We start from the raw sequence: 16,743 nt of genomic DNA on the forward strand, positions 1-16,743 counted from the left end.
GTGCTCATGTCCCAAACCCTCAGAGAGCAGATTCTCACTAAACTCTTATTGAAATGATTAAAAAGCCCATCAAAATGTTTGACAGTGAACAAAATCAGGGGGGAAAATAATAAAAATAATTCCGGTCCTACAGTGACAATGAAGGTGCTTACTCACCTTGGGGTGTGCCTCCCACTGGACTTTTGAACCATGGTTATCTCTAGTTTCCAACACTGTACTTCAAAAAACTGAGACAAACCCAGAAGTCTACACCCCTGAGTGTCATCAATAGCTAGATATCTAAGCACGTCAAACCCAACATGCAATTGTTCTTCTCCACAAAGTCTTTCTTCAATACCAGGAATGGACTTAGACATCTTGTTCCCAATATGAGCTCCCCTACCAACTCACACCTCTGCACATCCATAATACAAGCACAGAGATGCATACGAACAGAAACACACAGACACACACACAGTTGCCAGCTTTTGGCCAAACAAATGAATAACATTTTCTTGAACTGTTAGCTTCATTTCTGTGTGGAAGATCACAATTCATTGTCCATCATTGACTGGGTAGCAGACTGGCTGGCTGTTGGATGAATGGGTAAATGGTTGGGCAAACTGGTTTCCAATGGCACCAAGTGAAATGGAAGAAACTGATAGAAAAGAAAAGTGTTATTTCCACTGGAAACTGAATCATAACTATAAACTACCATCTTTATCAGGAAGAAAATAAAGTCAACTAAAGTAAATACAATCACATTACAGAATAACTACTCAGTGAAAATATCATGAATGCCTGTCATGACAAAACTCATCAGAAGATCATTCTTGACTTTGGAGGTGTTCTAAATAACTTGCACTGGGTAGAAAACCGGTAGAGCCCTAAATCATGAGAAATTCCACCAATTGGTTTGAGTTGTTCTTTTTTATTAAAGACACTCCTAATTAGCTTCAAATGTGCATTTTAAAATGTGACTATGTCGATCTCCAGATACAGCGACCTGATTTTATCACAAGGATGGAGCAGAAGTCTTCCATACACTACAAAAGCACCAATGGGAGAGTAAATGAACTAGAAAGGACTCTATAGTTAATCCCGTGACAATATAGAGCAGAAGTCTTCGATATACACCACAAAAGCACCAATGGGGGAGTAAATGAACTAGAAAGGAGGAAAGGAGTATAGTTAATCCTGTGACAATATACTCCAAGGTGGAGAAACCCTGTATCTCTTAGGCCAAGGGAATTCCTTTTCGAATGACCCCAATGTTTACTGTGCCTATGCAGGAGAGGGAAAAAAAAAAGACAAAAAGCACAAAATAATCTTTTTTTATTTATCTATCTAGTTTTAGTCAATTTTTTTGATTTGGTGTGGATATTGAACTTGTTGTTTCCATTTTTATTTATTTATTTTTCTTTCTTCTTTTCCTTCTTCCGTTTTGTGCTCTGTCGTATTTTTTATTTCAAGACCATGGCTATTATGTGGTGCCTATCTTGATTGCTGTAGTGCTCACTGGATATTTTATTTGACACTTCTTTTTGTACTGTTGTGGTGTTCCATCTCCTTTTTCCCCTTCGTCTCTCAAACTGAGGATGAGAGCCTCTTCTAGAAGGACTCTGCCCATTTTTGGCGTATTTGATTTTTACCCCCTTTTATTACTTTTCTCTTCTTCAAACAAAACCACATAACTTGAACTATCTAGTCCCGCCTCCCAATTAGAGGGGGAAATAAGGGAGGTACCATGACCAAATAGTTGTAAGATCACTAAGTAGTAAGCTAGGCACAGAGGGGACCACTCATTCTAGCAGCCCCAGGGGTGAGGGTGGAGGATATGGGAGGTAGGATGGGAATAGAGGTGGAGGGAGAACAATTTGGTGATGGGAATTCCCGATTCAATGTTAATATGTACCTAAAATATTACTGTGAACGATATGTAAGCCACTATGATTAAAATAAAAATTATGCTAAAAAATGTGAATATGTCCCTCTGTCTCTCATCTCCAAAGTCTCTGTGTGGCACTATATTATTTAGAGACCGGCCTTATTATAAGGCAATTACATGAAGTAAGGTCATAAGGATAGGGCCTAGTCCAATGATACTAGTAAGCATCCTTATGGAAAAAGGAAAAGACACCAGAGTGCACATACACAAGTGCCACAAAGAGCCATGTGATGCCATATGGTAAGGTGGCCCCTATCCCAAGGAGAGGAGGCCTCACACAAACCACCTGTGCCAGCACCCTGAGCTTGGACTTCCAGCTCCAAGAATTAGGAACACATTGAGCCTGTGGTCTGAACCTTAGCCAGTATATTTGGATCTTGTGGTCCTTGACAGTGCAAGCAAGTGAGTGTGAGGTAAGGGGAAGAATCATCCTGTTACTGAAGAAATCCCACTCGGTTGCCTGAACTTTAACACAAAAAAATGGGTTTCAGTGTGGTGTGAAAAGATCTGGATGGTTTCTTTGCTTTTTTTTTTTTTTTTTTTTTTTTTTTTTAACAGTGTTCAGGGACAGGAACTCTCAATTCTGGAGTGGTGTCACAGACTCCCTCACAAGACAGAGCCTACTATCATCTCCTGCAAGGTGAAAGCTTAGGAGAGAGAAAATGGGGTGTTTTCCCAAAAGAATTAGAACTTCCAGAAAGGTAGAAAACAATCCATAGCACTGGATCCAGTCCCACCTGCAAAAATTCGGAAATCACCGATCTTTGGAATTTAAGTAACAGTATGGCAATAATTGTTAGCATAGTTTGACCTCCCAGGGCAAGAGCAATAAGTACAGCAGGCAGGGCACTTGCCTTGCACGTGGCTGACCCAAGTTCTATATCAGCACCCTATGTGGTTCCCTGAGCCCCACCAGAATTAATCCCTGAGCCCAGAGACAAAGGAAGCCCTGAGCAACACCAGGAGTGGTCTCCCTCCCCCCAAAAAGAAAAAAACAAAACACATTGGGACAGAAGTGATATAGTACAGTATAAGTTGTAAGGGTGTAATACACCTTTTTTGAGGGTTGGGGTAATAGTATAGAGTAAGGGCTAGGAACTTGCATTAAATATGGCCAACTGGGATTTGATCCCTGGCACCCCATATGGTCTCCTGACCCTGCCAGATTTCGTTGTGCAGAGCCAGGAGTAAAAACTAAGCAGCTATGAATCTGACCACCCCCCTTAAAAAGAAAGTAAAGAAAACAAAACAAAATAATCTGACTTCCCAAAGCTCAATCTTCAAAACAGAACTTCTTTTCTTTTTTAATTAATTGAATTATTTACAAGTTACATGATTGAGTCTCAGGCATACAAAGTGGCATACAATCCAATATCAGTCCATCAGCAGTATCACCTTCCCTTCACCTATGTGCCCAGTTTTAATAACTGAATCTCTTTTTAATTAATTGAATTTATCTACAGAAAGGTCTTCCTTCAGGGCTGGAGAAACAGTACAGTAGGTAGGGTGCTTGACTTGCATACAGATGCCTCAGGTTCAATCCCTGACACCCCTTTTGGTATCTTGAGCTATCCAAAAGTAATTCCTGAGCACAAAGAAATTAGTACTCACATCTGAGCACTGCCAGGTGTAGACTCAAAACAAAAAAGAAAGGTCTTCCCACAAAGCAGATTTGACTTAAAACTTCAATACTATGATTCACATGCTGTGAACAGGCTTAACACTATGGCCTACAAATGAGCATTTGGACAATTTTTGGAAAAACTTTCCAGCCTCCTGCCCTGAGCATGTATGAGCTTGCTTTGAAATATGGCCAATTCTTCCCATAAACACTAAGAAGGTTTAAGCCAAAACAGAGTAAAGCTTATGGAAATAAAAGGAGTCATAATGAGGCCAGAGCAATAGTACAGTAGGTAGGGTGTATGCGTTGTATGCAGTCAAGCTAAATTCTATCCCCAGCATCCTATATTGTCCCCAGGAGTGATAACTGACCGAAGAGCTAGGAGTAACTCCTGAAGACAGCTTGCTGTGGCTCAAACCCTACCCCCCAAAAAAAATAAAAGTCAAATAAAAAGGAGTCCTATCACTAATACTCTTAGTTCACACAGTTTTTTTTTATTTAAACATCTTGATTACAAATATGATTGTGAATAGGTTTCAGTCATGTAAAGAACACCCCCCTTTCACCAGTGCAACATTTTCACCACCAATATCCCAAATCTCACTCCATCCAACCCCACCCCTACCTGTACTCTAGACAGGCTTTCCAATTCCCTCATTCATTCACATGATTATGGTAGTTCTGAGTGTAGTTATTTCTATAACTGCACTCACCACTCTTTGTGGTGGGATTCATGAAGTGAGCTGGAAGTTCCAGCCCTCCTCTCATTGTCTCTGAGGATTGTTGCAAAAATGACTTTTATTTTTCTTAAAACCCATATATGAGTGAGACTATTCTGCGACTCTCTCTCTCCCTCTTACTTATTTCACTAAGCATGATAGATTCCATATACATCCATGTATAGGAAAATTTCATGACTTCATCTCTCCTGACGGCTGCATAATATTCCATTGTATATATGTATCATAGTTTCTTTAGCCATTCGTATGTTGAAGGGCATCTTGGTTGTTTCCAGAGCCTGGCTATTATGAATAGTGCTGCAATAAATATAGGTGTGAGGAAGGGGTTTTTGTATTGTATTCTTGTGTTCTCAGGGTATATCCCTAGGAGTGGAATAGCTGGGTTGAATAGGAGCTCAATTTCCAGATTTTGGAGGAATCTCCATATCGTTTTCCATAGATGTTGGACTAAACAGCATTCCCACCAGCAGTGGATAAGAGTTCCTTTCTCTCCACATCCCCGCCAGCACTGAATGTTCTCATTCTTTGTGATGTGTGCCAATCTCTGTGGTGTGAGATGGTATCTCATCATTGTTCTGATTTGCATTTCCCTGATGATTAGTGACGAGGAGCATTTTTTCATGTGCCTTTTGGCCATTTGTATTTCATTTTTCTCAAAGTGTCTGTTCATTTCTTCTCCCCATTTTTTGATGGGATTAGATGTTTTTTCTTGTAAAGTTCTGTCAGTGCCCTGTAAATTTTTGATATTAGCTCCTTATCTAATGGGTATTGGGTGAATAGTTTCTCCCACACGGTGGGTGGCTCTTGTATCCTGGGCACTATTTCTTTCGAGGTGTAGAAGCTTCTCAGCTTAATATAGTCCCATCTGTTGATCTCTGCTTTCACTTGTTTGAAAAGTGCAGTTTTCTTCTTGAAGATGCCTTTAGTCTCAATGTCATGGGGTGTTTTACCTAAGTGTTGTTCTATATACCTTATGGTATCAGGTCTGATATCAAGGTCTTTAATCCATTTGGATTTTACCTTCGTACATGATGTTAACTGGGGGTCTATGTTCGCTTTTTTGCAAGTGGCTAACCAGTTCTGCCAGCACCACTTGTTGAAGAGGTTTTCCCTGCTCCACTTAGGATTTCTTGCTCCTTTGTCAAAAATTAGGTGATTGTATGTCTGGGGAACATTGTCTGAGAACTCAAGCCTATTCCACTAATCTGAAGGTCTAACTTTATTCCAATACCATGCTATTTTGATAACTATTGCTTTGTAGTACAGTTTAAAGTTGGGGAAAGTAATGCCTCCCATTTTCCTTTTCCCTAGGAGTGCTTTAGCTATTCGATGGTGTTTATTGTTCCAGGTGAACTTCACAAGTGTTTGATCCACTTCTTTGAAGAATGTCATGGGTATCTTTAGAGGGATCGCATTAACTCCATATAATGCTTTGGGGAGTATTGCCATTTTAATTATGTTAATCCTGCCAATCCATGAGCAGGGTATGTGTTTCCATTTCTGTGTGTCCTCTCATTTCTTGGAGCAGAGCTTTATAGTTTTCTTTGTATAGGTCCCTCACGTCTTTGGTCAAGTTGACTCCAAGATATTTGAGTTTGTGTGGCACTGATGTGAATGGGATTGCCTTCTTGACGTCCATCTCTTACCTATCATCATTGGTGTATAAAAAGGCCATTGATTTCTGTGTGTTAATTTTATAGCCTGCCACCTTGCTATATGAGTCTATTTTTTCTAGAAGCTTTTTGGTAGAGTATTTAGGTTTTTCTAAGTAGCGTATCATGTCATCTGCAAACAGTGAGAGCTTGACTTCTTCCTTTCCTCTCTGGATTCCCTTGATATCTTTTTCTTGCCTGATCGCTATAGCAAGCACTTCTAGTACTATATTGAAGAGGAGCGGTGAGAGCAGCCTTGTCTTGTACGATAATTTAGAGGAAAGGCTTTTAGTTTTTCTCCATTGAGGATAATATTTGCCATTGGCTTGTGGTAGATGGCTTTAACTAGATTGAAAAAGGTTCCTTCCATTCCCATCTTGCTGAGAGTTCTGATCAAGAATGGGTGTTGGACCTTATCAAATGCTTTCTCTGCGTCTATTGATAATGATCATGTGATTTTTATTTTTCTTCTTGTTGATGTTGTGTATGATGTTGATAGGTTTACGGATGTTAAACCATCCTTCCATTTCTGGGATGAAAACTACTTGGTCATATTGTATGATCTTCTTGATGATGCATTGGATTCTATTTGCTAGGATTTTTTTTTTGAAGATCATTGCATCTGCATTCATCAGGGATATTGGTCTGTAATTTTCTTTTTTGGCAGCATCTCTGTCTGGTTTTGGTATCAAGGTGATGTTGGCTTCATAAAAGCTGTTTGGGAGTGTTCCCATTTTTTCAATTTCATGGAAGAGCCTGGCTAGAATTGGTAGTAGCTCCTCTAGAAAGGTTTGAAAGAATTCATCAGTAAATCCATCTGGCCTGGGCTTTTCTTTTTGGTTAGATGTTTGATTACAGTTTCAATTTCCTCAATAGTGATGGGGGTGTTTATCTATGCTACATCCTCCCTACTTAACTGTGGAAGGTTATAAGTGTCCAAGAATTTTTCCATTTCTTCTAGGTTCTCATGTTTAGTAGCATAAAGTTTCTCAAAATAGTCTCTGATTACCCTTTGGATCTCTGTGATGTCTGTCATGATCTCCCCCTTTTCATTTCTAATACGGGTTATCAGGTTTCGCTTTCTTTCTTTGTGAGTTTTAACAATGGTCTATCAATCTTGTTTATTTTTTTGAAGAACCAACTTCTGCTTTCGTTGATCTTTCAGATTGTTTTTTGATTTTCCATTTCATTGATTTCTGCTTTCAGCTTTGTTATTTCCTTCTGTCTCCCTATTTTTGGTTCCTTTTGTTGGTCATTTTCTAATTTTCTGAGCTGCGTCATTAAGTTATTCAGGTATGCCCCTTCTTCCTTCCTGATGTGTGCTTCTAAAGCTATAAATTTTCCCTTCAGGACCGTTTTTGCTGTGTCCCATAGATTCTGGCAGTTTGTGTCTTCATTATCATTTGTCTCCAGGAAAGTTTTGATTTCCTCTTTGATTTCATCTCGGACCCACTGGTTGTTCAGTAGCAGGCTGTTTAATTTCCAATTGTTAAAGGTTTTCTTCTGTGTGCCTTTGTAGTTCACATCTAATTTCAGAGCCTTGTGGTCAGCAAAGGTAGCCTGCAAGATTTCTATCCTCTTAATTTTATGAAGATATGTTTTATGTGTCAGCATGTAGTTTATCCTGGAGAATGACCCATGTACATTGAAGAAGAATGTGTATCCAGGTTTTTTGGAGTGGAGTGTCCTATATATATCTACTAGTCCTCTTTCTTCCATTACTCTTTTCAGGGCTAGTATGTTTTTGTTGGGTTTCAGTCTGGTTGATCTATCAAGTGTTAACAGGGCCGTGTGAGGTCTCCCACAATTATTGTGTTACTATTGATGTCTTCTTTCAGATTTGTCAGTACTTGTATTAGATAATTTTTTGGTCTCTCATTGGGTGCATATATGTTTAATAGTCTGATTTCTTCCTGTTGCACATATCCCTTAATTAGTAGATAGTGTCCATCTTTGTCCCTTACAACTTTTCTAAGCATAAAGTTGGTGTCATCAGATATTAATATGGCCATCCCAGCTTTTTTAAGGGTGTTGTTTGCTTGGATGATTTTCCTCCAACCTTTGATTTTGAGTCTATGTTTGTTCTGACTATTCAGGTGTTTTTTTTTTTTTTTTTTTTGTAGGCAGCAGAAGGTTGGATTCATCTTTTTGACCCATTTTGCCACTCTGTGTCTTTTAATTGGTGGATTTAGTCCATTGCCATTAAGGGAGATGATTGTCATAGGATTTAATATCATATTTGTAGAGAAGTTTGCTGTGTTTGTTGGTCTCTCTTGTCTTAAACTAGACCTGTCAGTTCCAGACCTCTGGAACTCCAATGATTCTTATGTTGTTTCTGTTGAGTTTATCAGAGATTTCTCTTTTCATCTGTTCACATTCCTTGAGTACTTTTTCCATTGCCTGATCATTTGTCTTAAGGTTCTTTCCCAATTTCTTCTGCTGTGTTCAGTTTTTCTGCATCTCATCTTCCAGCAAGCCGATTCTGTCCTCAGCTGCTGATAGCCTGCTGGAGAGGCCATCCACTGAGGTTTTCAGTTCAGCTACTGTGATTTTCAGATCTGTTATTTCAGTTTGGAGTTTTCTGATTTCTGTCTTTGTGTTCTGTTCAGATCGATCTATGCTTTCTTTGAGTTCTACAAACATCTTCTATATTTCTATCCTAAATTCCTTATCTGTGATGTTAATCAGATAGTTGGAATTTTTTAGGTCATCCGAGCTATTGTCTTCATTCTCTGTGCATGGTGTTTGCCTGCAAGTTTTTCCCATTGTCACGCTTGTAGTGTGAGTTTTTCTGCGTGTTGTGGTGGGGTTCATTGGTTAGAAAAAGTGCACGGCCATAAAGCTGCGCTCTTCTGCGGCTTCTAGGTGACAGTTCTTTGGGGGGTGCACTCCCTAGGCCTCTGAGACTCATGATGAAGATATCCCAAAGGAAAAGAGACAAAGGAGCATAAATTACTGAAGAAATAATGTCTGATAACTTCCCTAACTTGCAGCAGGAGCGGGCCGATGAGCAGGGACCCAGGGAAGGGGAGACAGCCCGAAAGAGTGAAGGACGGAGCCTTCCTGCCAGGTGAGAAAGGTGGGCGGCAGCAGTGACTGTCAGCTCGTGTTTCCCTGCTCACAGCGCTGCCATTACTCAGTTCACATAGTTTTAATGCATTTCATTTAATATTTTATATCCTAAAACCAGACTAATATCAAATACAGTGAATTAGAGTTTGCCTTGTATCATCCAACCCAGGTTGGATTACTGTTAATAGGGTCCCCTAACCGAGTCCTGCCAGGGGTGATCTCTGGCTGCAGAGCCAGGAGTAAGCCATGAACACATCTGAGTGGAGTCCCAAAAACAGAAACATGTTGTATGACAAAAATACATACATTCAGACATTGATCATGAAAATATTAATTCGGATACTGATATAAACTTGTCTAAAACTTGAGGTCCTTTGTTTTTTTTGGGAGAGCGTGAGGGCATATCCAGCAATACTCAGGAGCTACTCCTGGCTGGGTGCTTATGTGTCACTTCCAGCAGTACTCGAGAGACCAAGCCATGCTAGGGATTGAACCCAGAGCTACCCTGCAACATTGGATTCCAGTCCTTTGCCTTATTTCTTTGGCTACAACCTGAATTTCATGTGAGTTCACTACACCTCCTATCAAAATATCTATGAAAATAATACAATTGCGATGTCATATTAAGACTTAATTTCCGGGCCCGGAGAGATAGCACAGCGGTGTTTGCCTTGCAAGCAGCCAATCCAGGACCAAAGGTGGTTGGTTCGAATCCCAGTGTCCCATATGGTCCCCCGTGCCTGCCAGGAGCTATTTCTGAGCTGACAGCCAGGAGTAACCCCTGAGCACCGCCAGGTGTGGCCCAAAAACCAAAAGAAAAAAAAAAAAAAGACTTAATTTCCTCCTGACTTAGGAAAAATAAAATATTATTTAATGAATTTTGATTGTTTTTATTTTAGGTATCCTTCCCCTTTCAATAATACACAGCAATTGCCACTGAATATAGATGCTTAAAATTTTTCAAGTTCACAGCAATAAAATTAACTCTCTTCAAAATAAAGAAATACTTATTTTTTCAAAATATAAGTCTATATATTTCTTTAAAACTCTATGGATTAATTTGCTACCTTAATACCATTACAAAAGTTCCAAAAATAAGTAATAATGGGGAACTAGAGCTATAGTACATATTAAGACTTAATTTCCGGGCCCGGAGAGATAGCACAGTGGTGTTTGCCTTGCAAGCAACCAATCCAGGACCAAAGGTGGTTGGTTCGAATCCCAGTGTCCCATATGGTCCCCCGTGCCTGCCAGGAGCTATTTCTGAGCTGACAGCCAGGAGTAACCCCTGAGCACCGCCAGGTGTGGCCCAAAAACCAAAAGAAAAAAAAAAAAGACTTAATTTCCTCCTGACTTAGGAAAAATAAAATATTATTTAATGAATTTTGATTGTTTTTATTTTAGGTATCCTTCCCCTTTCAATAATACACAGCAATTGCCACTGAATATAGGTGCTTGAAATTTTTCAAGTTCACAGCAATAAAATTAACTCTCTTCAAAATAAAGAAATACTTATTTTTTCAAAATATAAGTCTATATATTTCTTTAAAACTCTATGGATTAATTTGCTACCTTAATACCATTACAAAAGTTCCAAAAATAAGTAATAATGGGGAACTAGAGCTATAATACAGTGGGTAGGACTCTTTCCTTACACAAAGCCAAACTAAATTCAATTTAGCACTTAAGAAGGCACCCACGCATGCTGCCTGGAATGACCCTAGAGTGCATCAGGAATAAGCCCTGAACACTGCCTGTGTGTTCCCAAGAAACAAAACAAAATAAAAAAAGTTATATGATCCATTGATTCAATTGACTGTATCAAGATCACATTAATGAACTGTCTACTAGACTTTAAAAATCAAGAAACTTCTAGGTTATACCAACTTTTGACCATAAGGGAAAATTGCTTCATGTTATATCTGTAATGATGAGCCTATTCCTAAACATCAGATAATAGTCCAAAAGTGTAATAAAATTGGGCTCTCAAAAAGTCACTTGCTACTGGGAACAGTTTCATTGGATGACTTCTATTTTTCTTTCTTTTTTTCTCAGAAGGAAGAGCAAACACAGTCCCCCCTACCACAACTATGCAGTTGAGTTTCCCATATGTGGGGAAGGATAATTTATGAGTTTTTTACTAACTCCTATGAATTCTCAGTCATGTTTTCAATTCAAATCAGAACACCTATTGTTTCTCAAAACGGTCCTTATCCAAAGTAATTTTTAAAAAAATGTTTTTTTGTTTTTTGTTTTTGGGCTACACCCAGTGACACTCAGAAATGTCTGGCTATGTGCTCAGAAATCGCTCCTGACTTGGGGGACCATATGGGAAGCCGGGGGATCGAACCACTGTCCACCTTAGGCTAGCACGCACAAGGCAGACACCTTATGGCTTGCGCCACTGCTCTGGCTCCAATTTAAAATATTTTTTTGTTTGTTTGTTTTTGGGCCACACCCGGTGCTGCTCAGGGGTTACTCCTGGCTGTCTGCTCAGAAATAGCTCCTGGCAGGCACGGGGGACCATATGGGACACCAGGATTCGAACCAACCACCTTTGGTGCTGGATCGGCTGCTTGCAAGGCAAACGCTGCTGTGCTATCTCTCCGGGCCCCAATTTAAAATATTTTTAAAATCGGGGCCGGAGAGATAGCATGGAGGTAAGGTGTTTGCCTTTCATGCAGGAGGTCATCGGTTCGAATCCCGGCGCCCCATATGGTCCTCTGTGCCTGCCAGGAGCAATTTCTGAGCCTGGAGCCAGAAATAACCCCTGAGCACTGCCGGGTGTGACCCAAAAACCACAAAAAAAAAAAATTTTTTTTTTAAATCACAGCAAAGATCAAATAAAAAAGAAAGATCTTTATGAAAACATATTTTAGGCTTATCTTTTTCAAGCCCTTCCTATTCCCAGTGACAAACACCCTCCTTATGCCAAATGTAGTGTAGACCCTGAAATCTCCTTTGAGTTGAACTCAAGTGCCCCAGAGCTTGAGGCCCTTCTTACTACATCAGGAGCAATAGGGAGTTTTGCACATTTACCAGAGGGCTGTTGGGACAAGAGAAATAGTTCAGTGGGGTGGGAACTTGCCTTACACTTGGCTGATGTGGGTTCCTTTCCCGGCAGCTTATATTGTCCCCTGAGTACTGCCAGGAATGAACCTTGAGCACAGAGCCAGGATTGACTCTGAGCATTGCTGGGTGTGGCCCAAAGGCATAGGAAGAAGAAAAGAGGACTGTCAAAATTTGACAATGTAAACTCCCTGGGTAAGGGAGCATCAGCCATATGTGGGATTCTCTCCATACATTTTTTTCCAGCATTTTGCAATAACTAAAGCTGTGTCTATGTTAACAACAGCCTTACTTAGAGTTAGCAAGGTAGTACAGGGGTTAACAGCTGACCACATTTTGATTCTGGGCATCACATATAGTACTCCAGTTACCTCCAGGAGTAAATCCCAGAGCACAGAGCTAAGAGTAAACTCTGAGCACTGTCAGGTGTGGACTCCAAACAAAAGCCAACTGAAAAATGTTATCCTGATTTCAAGTAGTATGGATGATCTACCCTGTCTCACTCATACTTGGTTCTCTGTAGAATTAAATAATTAGCGATGGTGCTGGATAGAGGTGGATGGATGGAGGGATCTTTCTCTGCCATCCCAGGCCAAGTGGCTCGGCAATTCCCATTCAGCTGGCGGGTCCCAGGTTTAGGTGAACGGCGGAATCAGACTCATCCAGAGACAGGCATCAGGAAGTATCAGCTTTATTCATACCCTATCCACCACATGTGTGGCCTATATCATAACCAATTAAGCATTCAGCCATTCTTAGCTAGCCCTGCATCTTAACTCCTTTCAGCCATCTTCCCTTTGACCATGCTGGCAAAAGACCAAAAGAGGGCCTAATCCCCTGGGTCAAAGGCCTTATATAACCTTCCAAGACCACCCCCCCCCGAATGGGAGGGGTCTTGCAGGTAAGGTTACACGTAATATCTGGTTCCCAAGACCCCTCCCAGAAATGGGCGGGTCTCAGATAGATACACCTAAATCCAGGGTGGAGTTTTACAGTTCTCCATTTATATAAGGGGATTTAGTGTGGCTTTTTGCTCCTCTCTCTGGGAATTTTACTAAACAATTATCCTTGTTGGAAGGAACAGGAAGGGGGAATCAGGAAGGGAATAGGAAGCTGAGACTGAAGCTCACTAAAAGTGAAATTATTCTTCTCCAATAATCGTCTCATGATAGGGAGAAGGGGGTAGGGATTCAGATATGATTGCAAAATAAAGAGCTCCCTGTGCCCAGCCAGCCAAATCAACAGTCATTCTCAACTCTGTGCCAATAAGCTAAAAGGTGTTTATAATCAAAGCAGGTAAAAAAAAAAATCTCATTCAGTAAATAGTTGCGGGGGAGAGGGGTGATGTTGAGTTACTGTTCTAAGGGAGCAAGTTATACCAGAAGCAGCCATTTATAACTGAGACCGTCTATTATTTTCTGCATGATTTCTTGAAATATTCCAGTGTTGATAGGACAGTCTGGCAGGGATTTGAGTCATATATGTAAATCGTATCCAATTTTGTCCAAAGGTTTTACAACTAAATACCCATCAAAACAAATGGAAACAGGATGTGAACAAAAACAAGTCTGGAAACTGCTACCACAAAAGAGTATCGGAATGAAAAAATCTAGATGTTCTAAATGTTGTTGGTGAAATTGGAAAAGAAAATATTCAGAAAGCCCAACAACTAAGCAGTACGTAAATGATAGTCATACAATGGAATATTTCTCATTCATCAAAATAATGAATCTTGGAGTAAGATGGCAGCCAAGAACTATTTGCAAGCACTAGGATGTAGGAAGGCTAAAGAGAGAATGCACATGCCCATGGACAACGAACAGTCACTAACTCTGCCACCTGGAGCACGTGCCCTTCTTGGCTGGTGATCTTGGGCTTCATGGGTGGGAGAGCAGTGAGGCAATGAGAAGAGAAAAAATCTGAATCCTTGGGGCTGGGCGGTGGCGCTAGAGGTAAGGTGCCTGCCTTGCCTGCGCTAGCCTTGGACGGACCGCCGTTAGATCCCCCGGCGTCCCATATGGTCCCCCAAGCCAGGAGCGACTTCTGAGCGCATAACCAGGAGTAACCCCTGAGCGTTACCGGGTGTGGCCCAAAAACCAAAACCAAACCCAAACAAACAAACAAAAAAAAAACGTTAGAAAAAATCTGAATCCATACCCCATGTGAAAATACCATTGCCTTTTTCCCCATGGCTTCCAAAATAGAGGGAGAGTTAGGGCCTTAGGGTCTATCTAACATGTAGTAGTCATACAGCTACTACCTATACAAGTCTATACTACCTTGTAGTAGTCATACAGCAGGCCCAGGGCAGCAGCACTGTCCTCATCACCATTGATGCTCATCATAGCCTTGGTGGCCGCTGTCAGGGGGTTCTCCAGATAAGACTTCCAGGCTTCATCCTCACTGGTGTAGGCTCTCCTTGTGTTGAATGTGGGGTCACTGGGCATCGGCACTAAGGCCACAGGTCGTTTATTACTGTGAATTCAAGAAAAATGGGAGGTATATTATCAGTGGAATATTCTAGAAGACACAGAAGTTGCCTACTTTATAGTTCCCCCAGAAAGGAAGAGAATGGAAGAGTAAAAGTAAAGTGATGCCCACATGACATTCTCAGAACCGCAAATTCACCTTTTCCACCCTCTATCCAAGTAATAAAGCTCTTTAAAGGATTAACATGGGAGATGAGAGGGCTTGTAAGCTGCCTCCTCCCACCATCTTTGTTTTGTTTTGAATATTCATTCTGGATGATTCTTCCCCATGAATGAAAATTATTGAAACAAAACCCTGGGAAGAAGAAGGGATAGTCAACCCTCTGGTTTCTAATATGTTCCACACATTAAGTGATTAAGTGTAAACACTACATGAATGATGACTAAATTTAATCTACACTTGAAATCGTTAGCAAATTATAGATCAGCCCATAATTTAAAAGAGCTCTATCAACTACTTTACAAACAAGATGCATTACAGGTGTGTGGTAAAGTTGCAAACAACTTAAGAGACATTTATTACAGGTGTGTAATAAGGTTGCAAGAATTTAAGAGATACTCAGAAACAATCCTAAGTTGCCACAAAGGCATCCCCAAATAATGATTGAGAAGCTAAAGGTGACAAAATTATCATTGAGCGGTGCAAAGCAATACTGCAGCAGGTGGGGTGCTAACCTTGCATGCTACTGACCTGGGTTGATTGCCAAAACCACATTTGTTCCCTGGTGCCCACCAGGAATGATCCCTGAGTGCAGAGCCAGGATGAAACCTGAGCACCACCTGGTGTGACCCTAAAACAAACAAACTGTATGTGGCTCTAACAAACAAAACAAAAACAACATCATCAAAATTCAGGAGTCTAGCTGGAGGATTTTCAGGAGAAAGAGACAGAGGGTGTCATCATGGATCCACCTAACCAAGCCCAACTTGGGTAGAGAACAACTGACAAGTCAGATGTAATCATGACTCAAGTACCCAATAGATGGAGCAGGAGAGATAGCACAATGGTATGGGCATTTGCCTTGCACGCAGCCAATCCAGGAGGGATAGTAGTTTGAATCCTGGCATCCCATATGGTCCCTTGTGCCTTCCAGGAATGACTTCTATGCACAGAGCCAGGAGTAACCCCTGAGCACCACCTGGTGTGACCCAAAAACAAATAAACAAACAAAAAAGTACCCAATAGCCATAATGGCCCTCAGCAGCTCCCAAGGCATGATCACTGACATGAAACCAATAAAGGACAAAGAGAATCTATATTTCAGAAAGACCCATGTCCACACATGGTCACAGGTAATTGACAGACCTGGCAATCAATGGAAATTTAGTCGCTGAGTCTACAGTGGCCCTTTTGGTCCCTTTTCTGTTGATATCCCTGCAGAGCTCCCCAATGATGGATGGTCCTTCAGCTCTCACTGAGATGGGGAACTGGGTGAATGCTCAAAAGAGAAGGAGTAGAAGGTTCTTTAAATGCAGGAACAAAATCAGAAATTTCCAAGGTGAGGGGCTGGGAAATCTGCACATAAGCAGTTGGGCCTCCAGCCCTTGATATGAACACTGTGCATCTGTGATTTACTGGAAGTGAGAGGATGAAGTGAACATTGAGCCAGTCACAAAGGAACTGGATAAAAAAGAATTTGTTTGATCAGATCACTGGGATAAAAAAAAAAGCCTGATTGCAGAAAAACTGTCCCAAGTTTCCATTTTGTCTTGCTAAAATAAGGACAGCCATGCCCACCTGTCCTCCTTCCCTCCAAGGTGGCCATTTCTTATAGAAAAAAAAAAAAAAAAAAAAAGACTGGGAATAGCACAATACCACAAATTGGCACAGGGACCAGCCTCTGGGAAAGTTTGCATTCTGTCAGTTTGCTTTGACAGAAGACTCAGATGATTACCTGTTTGCCCTTACATTAGTTTGTGTCTTGCCAAGGCTCTTCTAGAAGTGCCCTGAGCACCACAGAACACCCCCCCCTCCACGGCTCCTTTCCAGAACTGCTTGAGAGACCCCAGCCAGGGCATATACCCTAAAATCCTGTTCTCACCACATGGGAGTAAAATTTTAGGTTTTATGTGTCTAGCATGATGATGTAGGTAATCGTGGAGGATCTCCAAGTACTCAAATATTTTTCTACGTAAATTGGTGGCAATTGCTTCTCTGCTCTCTGCCCTTTAA

At 40.9% G+C, this 16,743-nt stretch overlaps 1 protein-coding gene across 1 annotated transcript in view; it reads right to left on the reverse strand.

Annotated features, from left to right (window-relative positions):
- The window catches only part of GRHL2 (grainyhead like transcription factor 2), a 168,857-nt gene that overhangs the window by 100,997 nt on the left and 51,117 nt on the right, over positions 1–16,743 (reverse strand). The window contains exon 2 of the mRNA XM_049773882.1: positions 14,361–14,556. Within this exon, the coding sequence (XP_049629839.1) occupies positions 14,361–14,556 (196 nt within the window). The remainder of the gene's footprint in view (positions 1–14,360; positions 14,557–16,743) is intronic.

This window comes from Suncus etruscus, chromosome 5, assembly GCF_024139225.1.
Source record: "Suncus etruscus isolate mSunEtr1 chromosome 5, mSunEtr1.pri.cur, whole genome shotgun sequence".
Classification (NCBI taxonomy): domain Eukaryota; kingdom Metazoa; phylum Chordata; class Mammalia; order Eulipotyphla; family Soricidae; genus Suncus; species Suncus etruscus.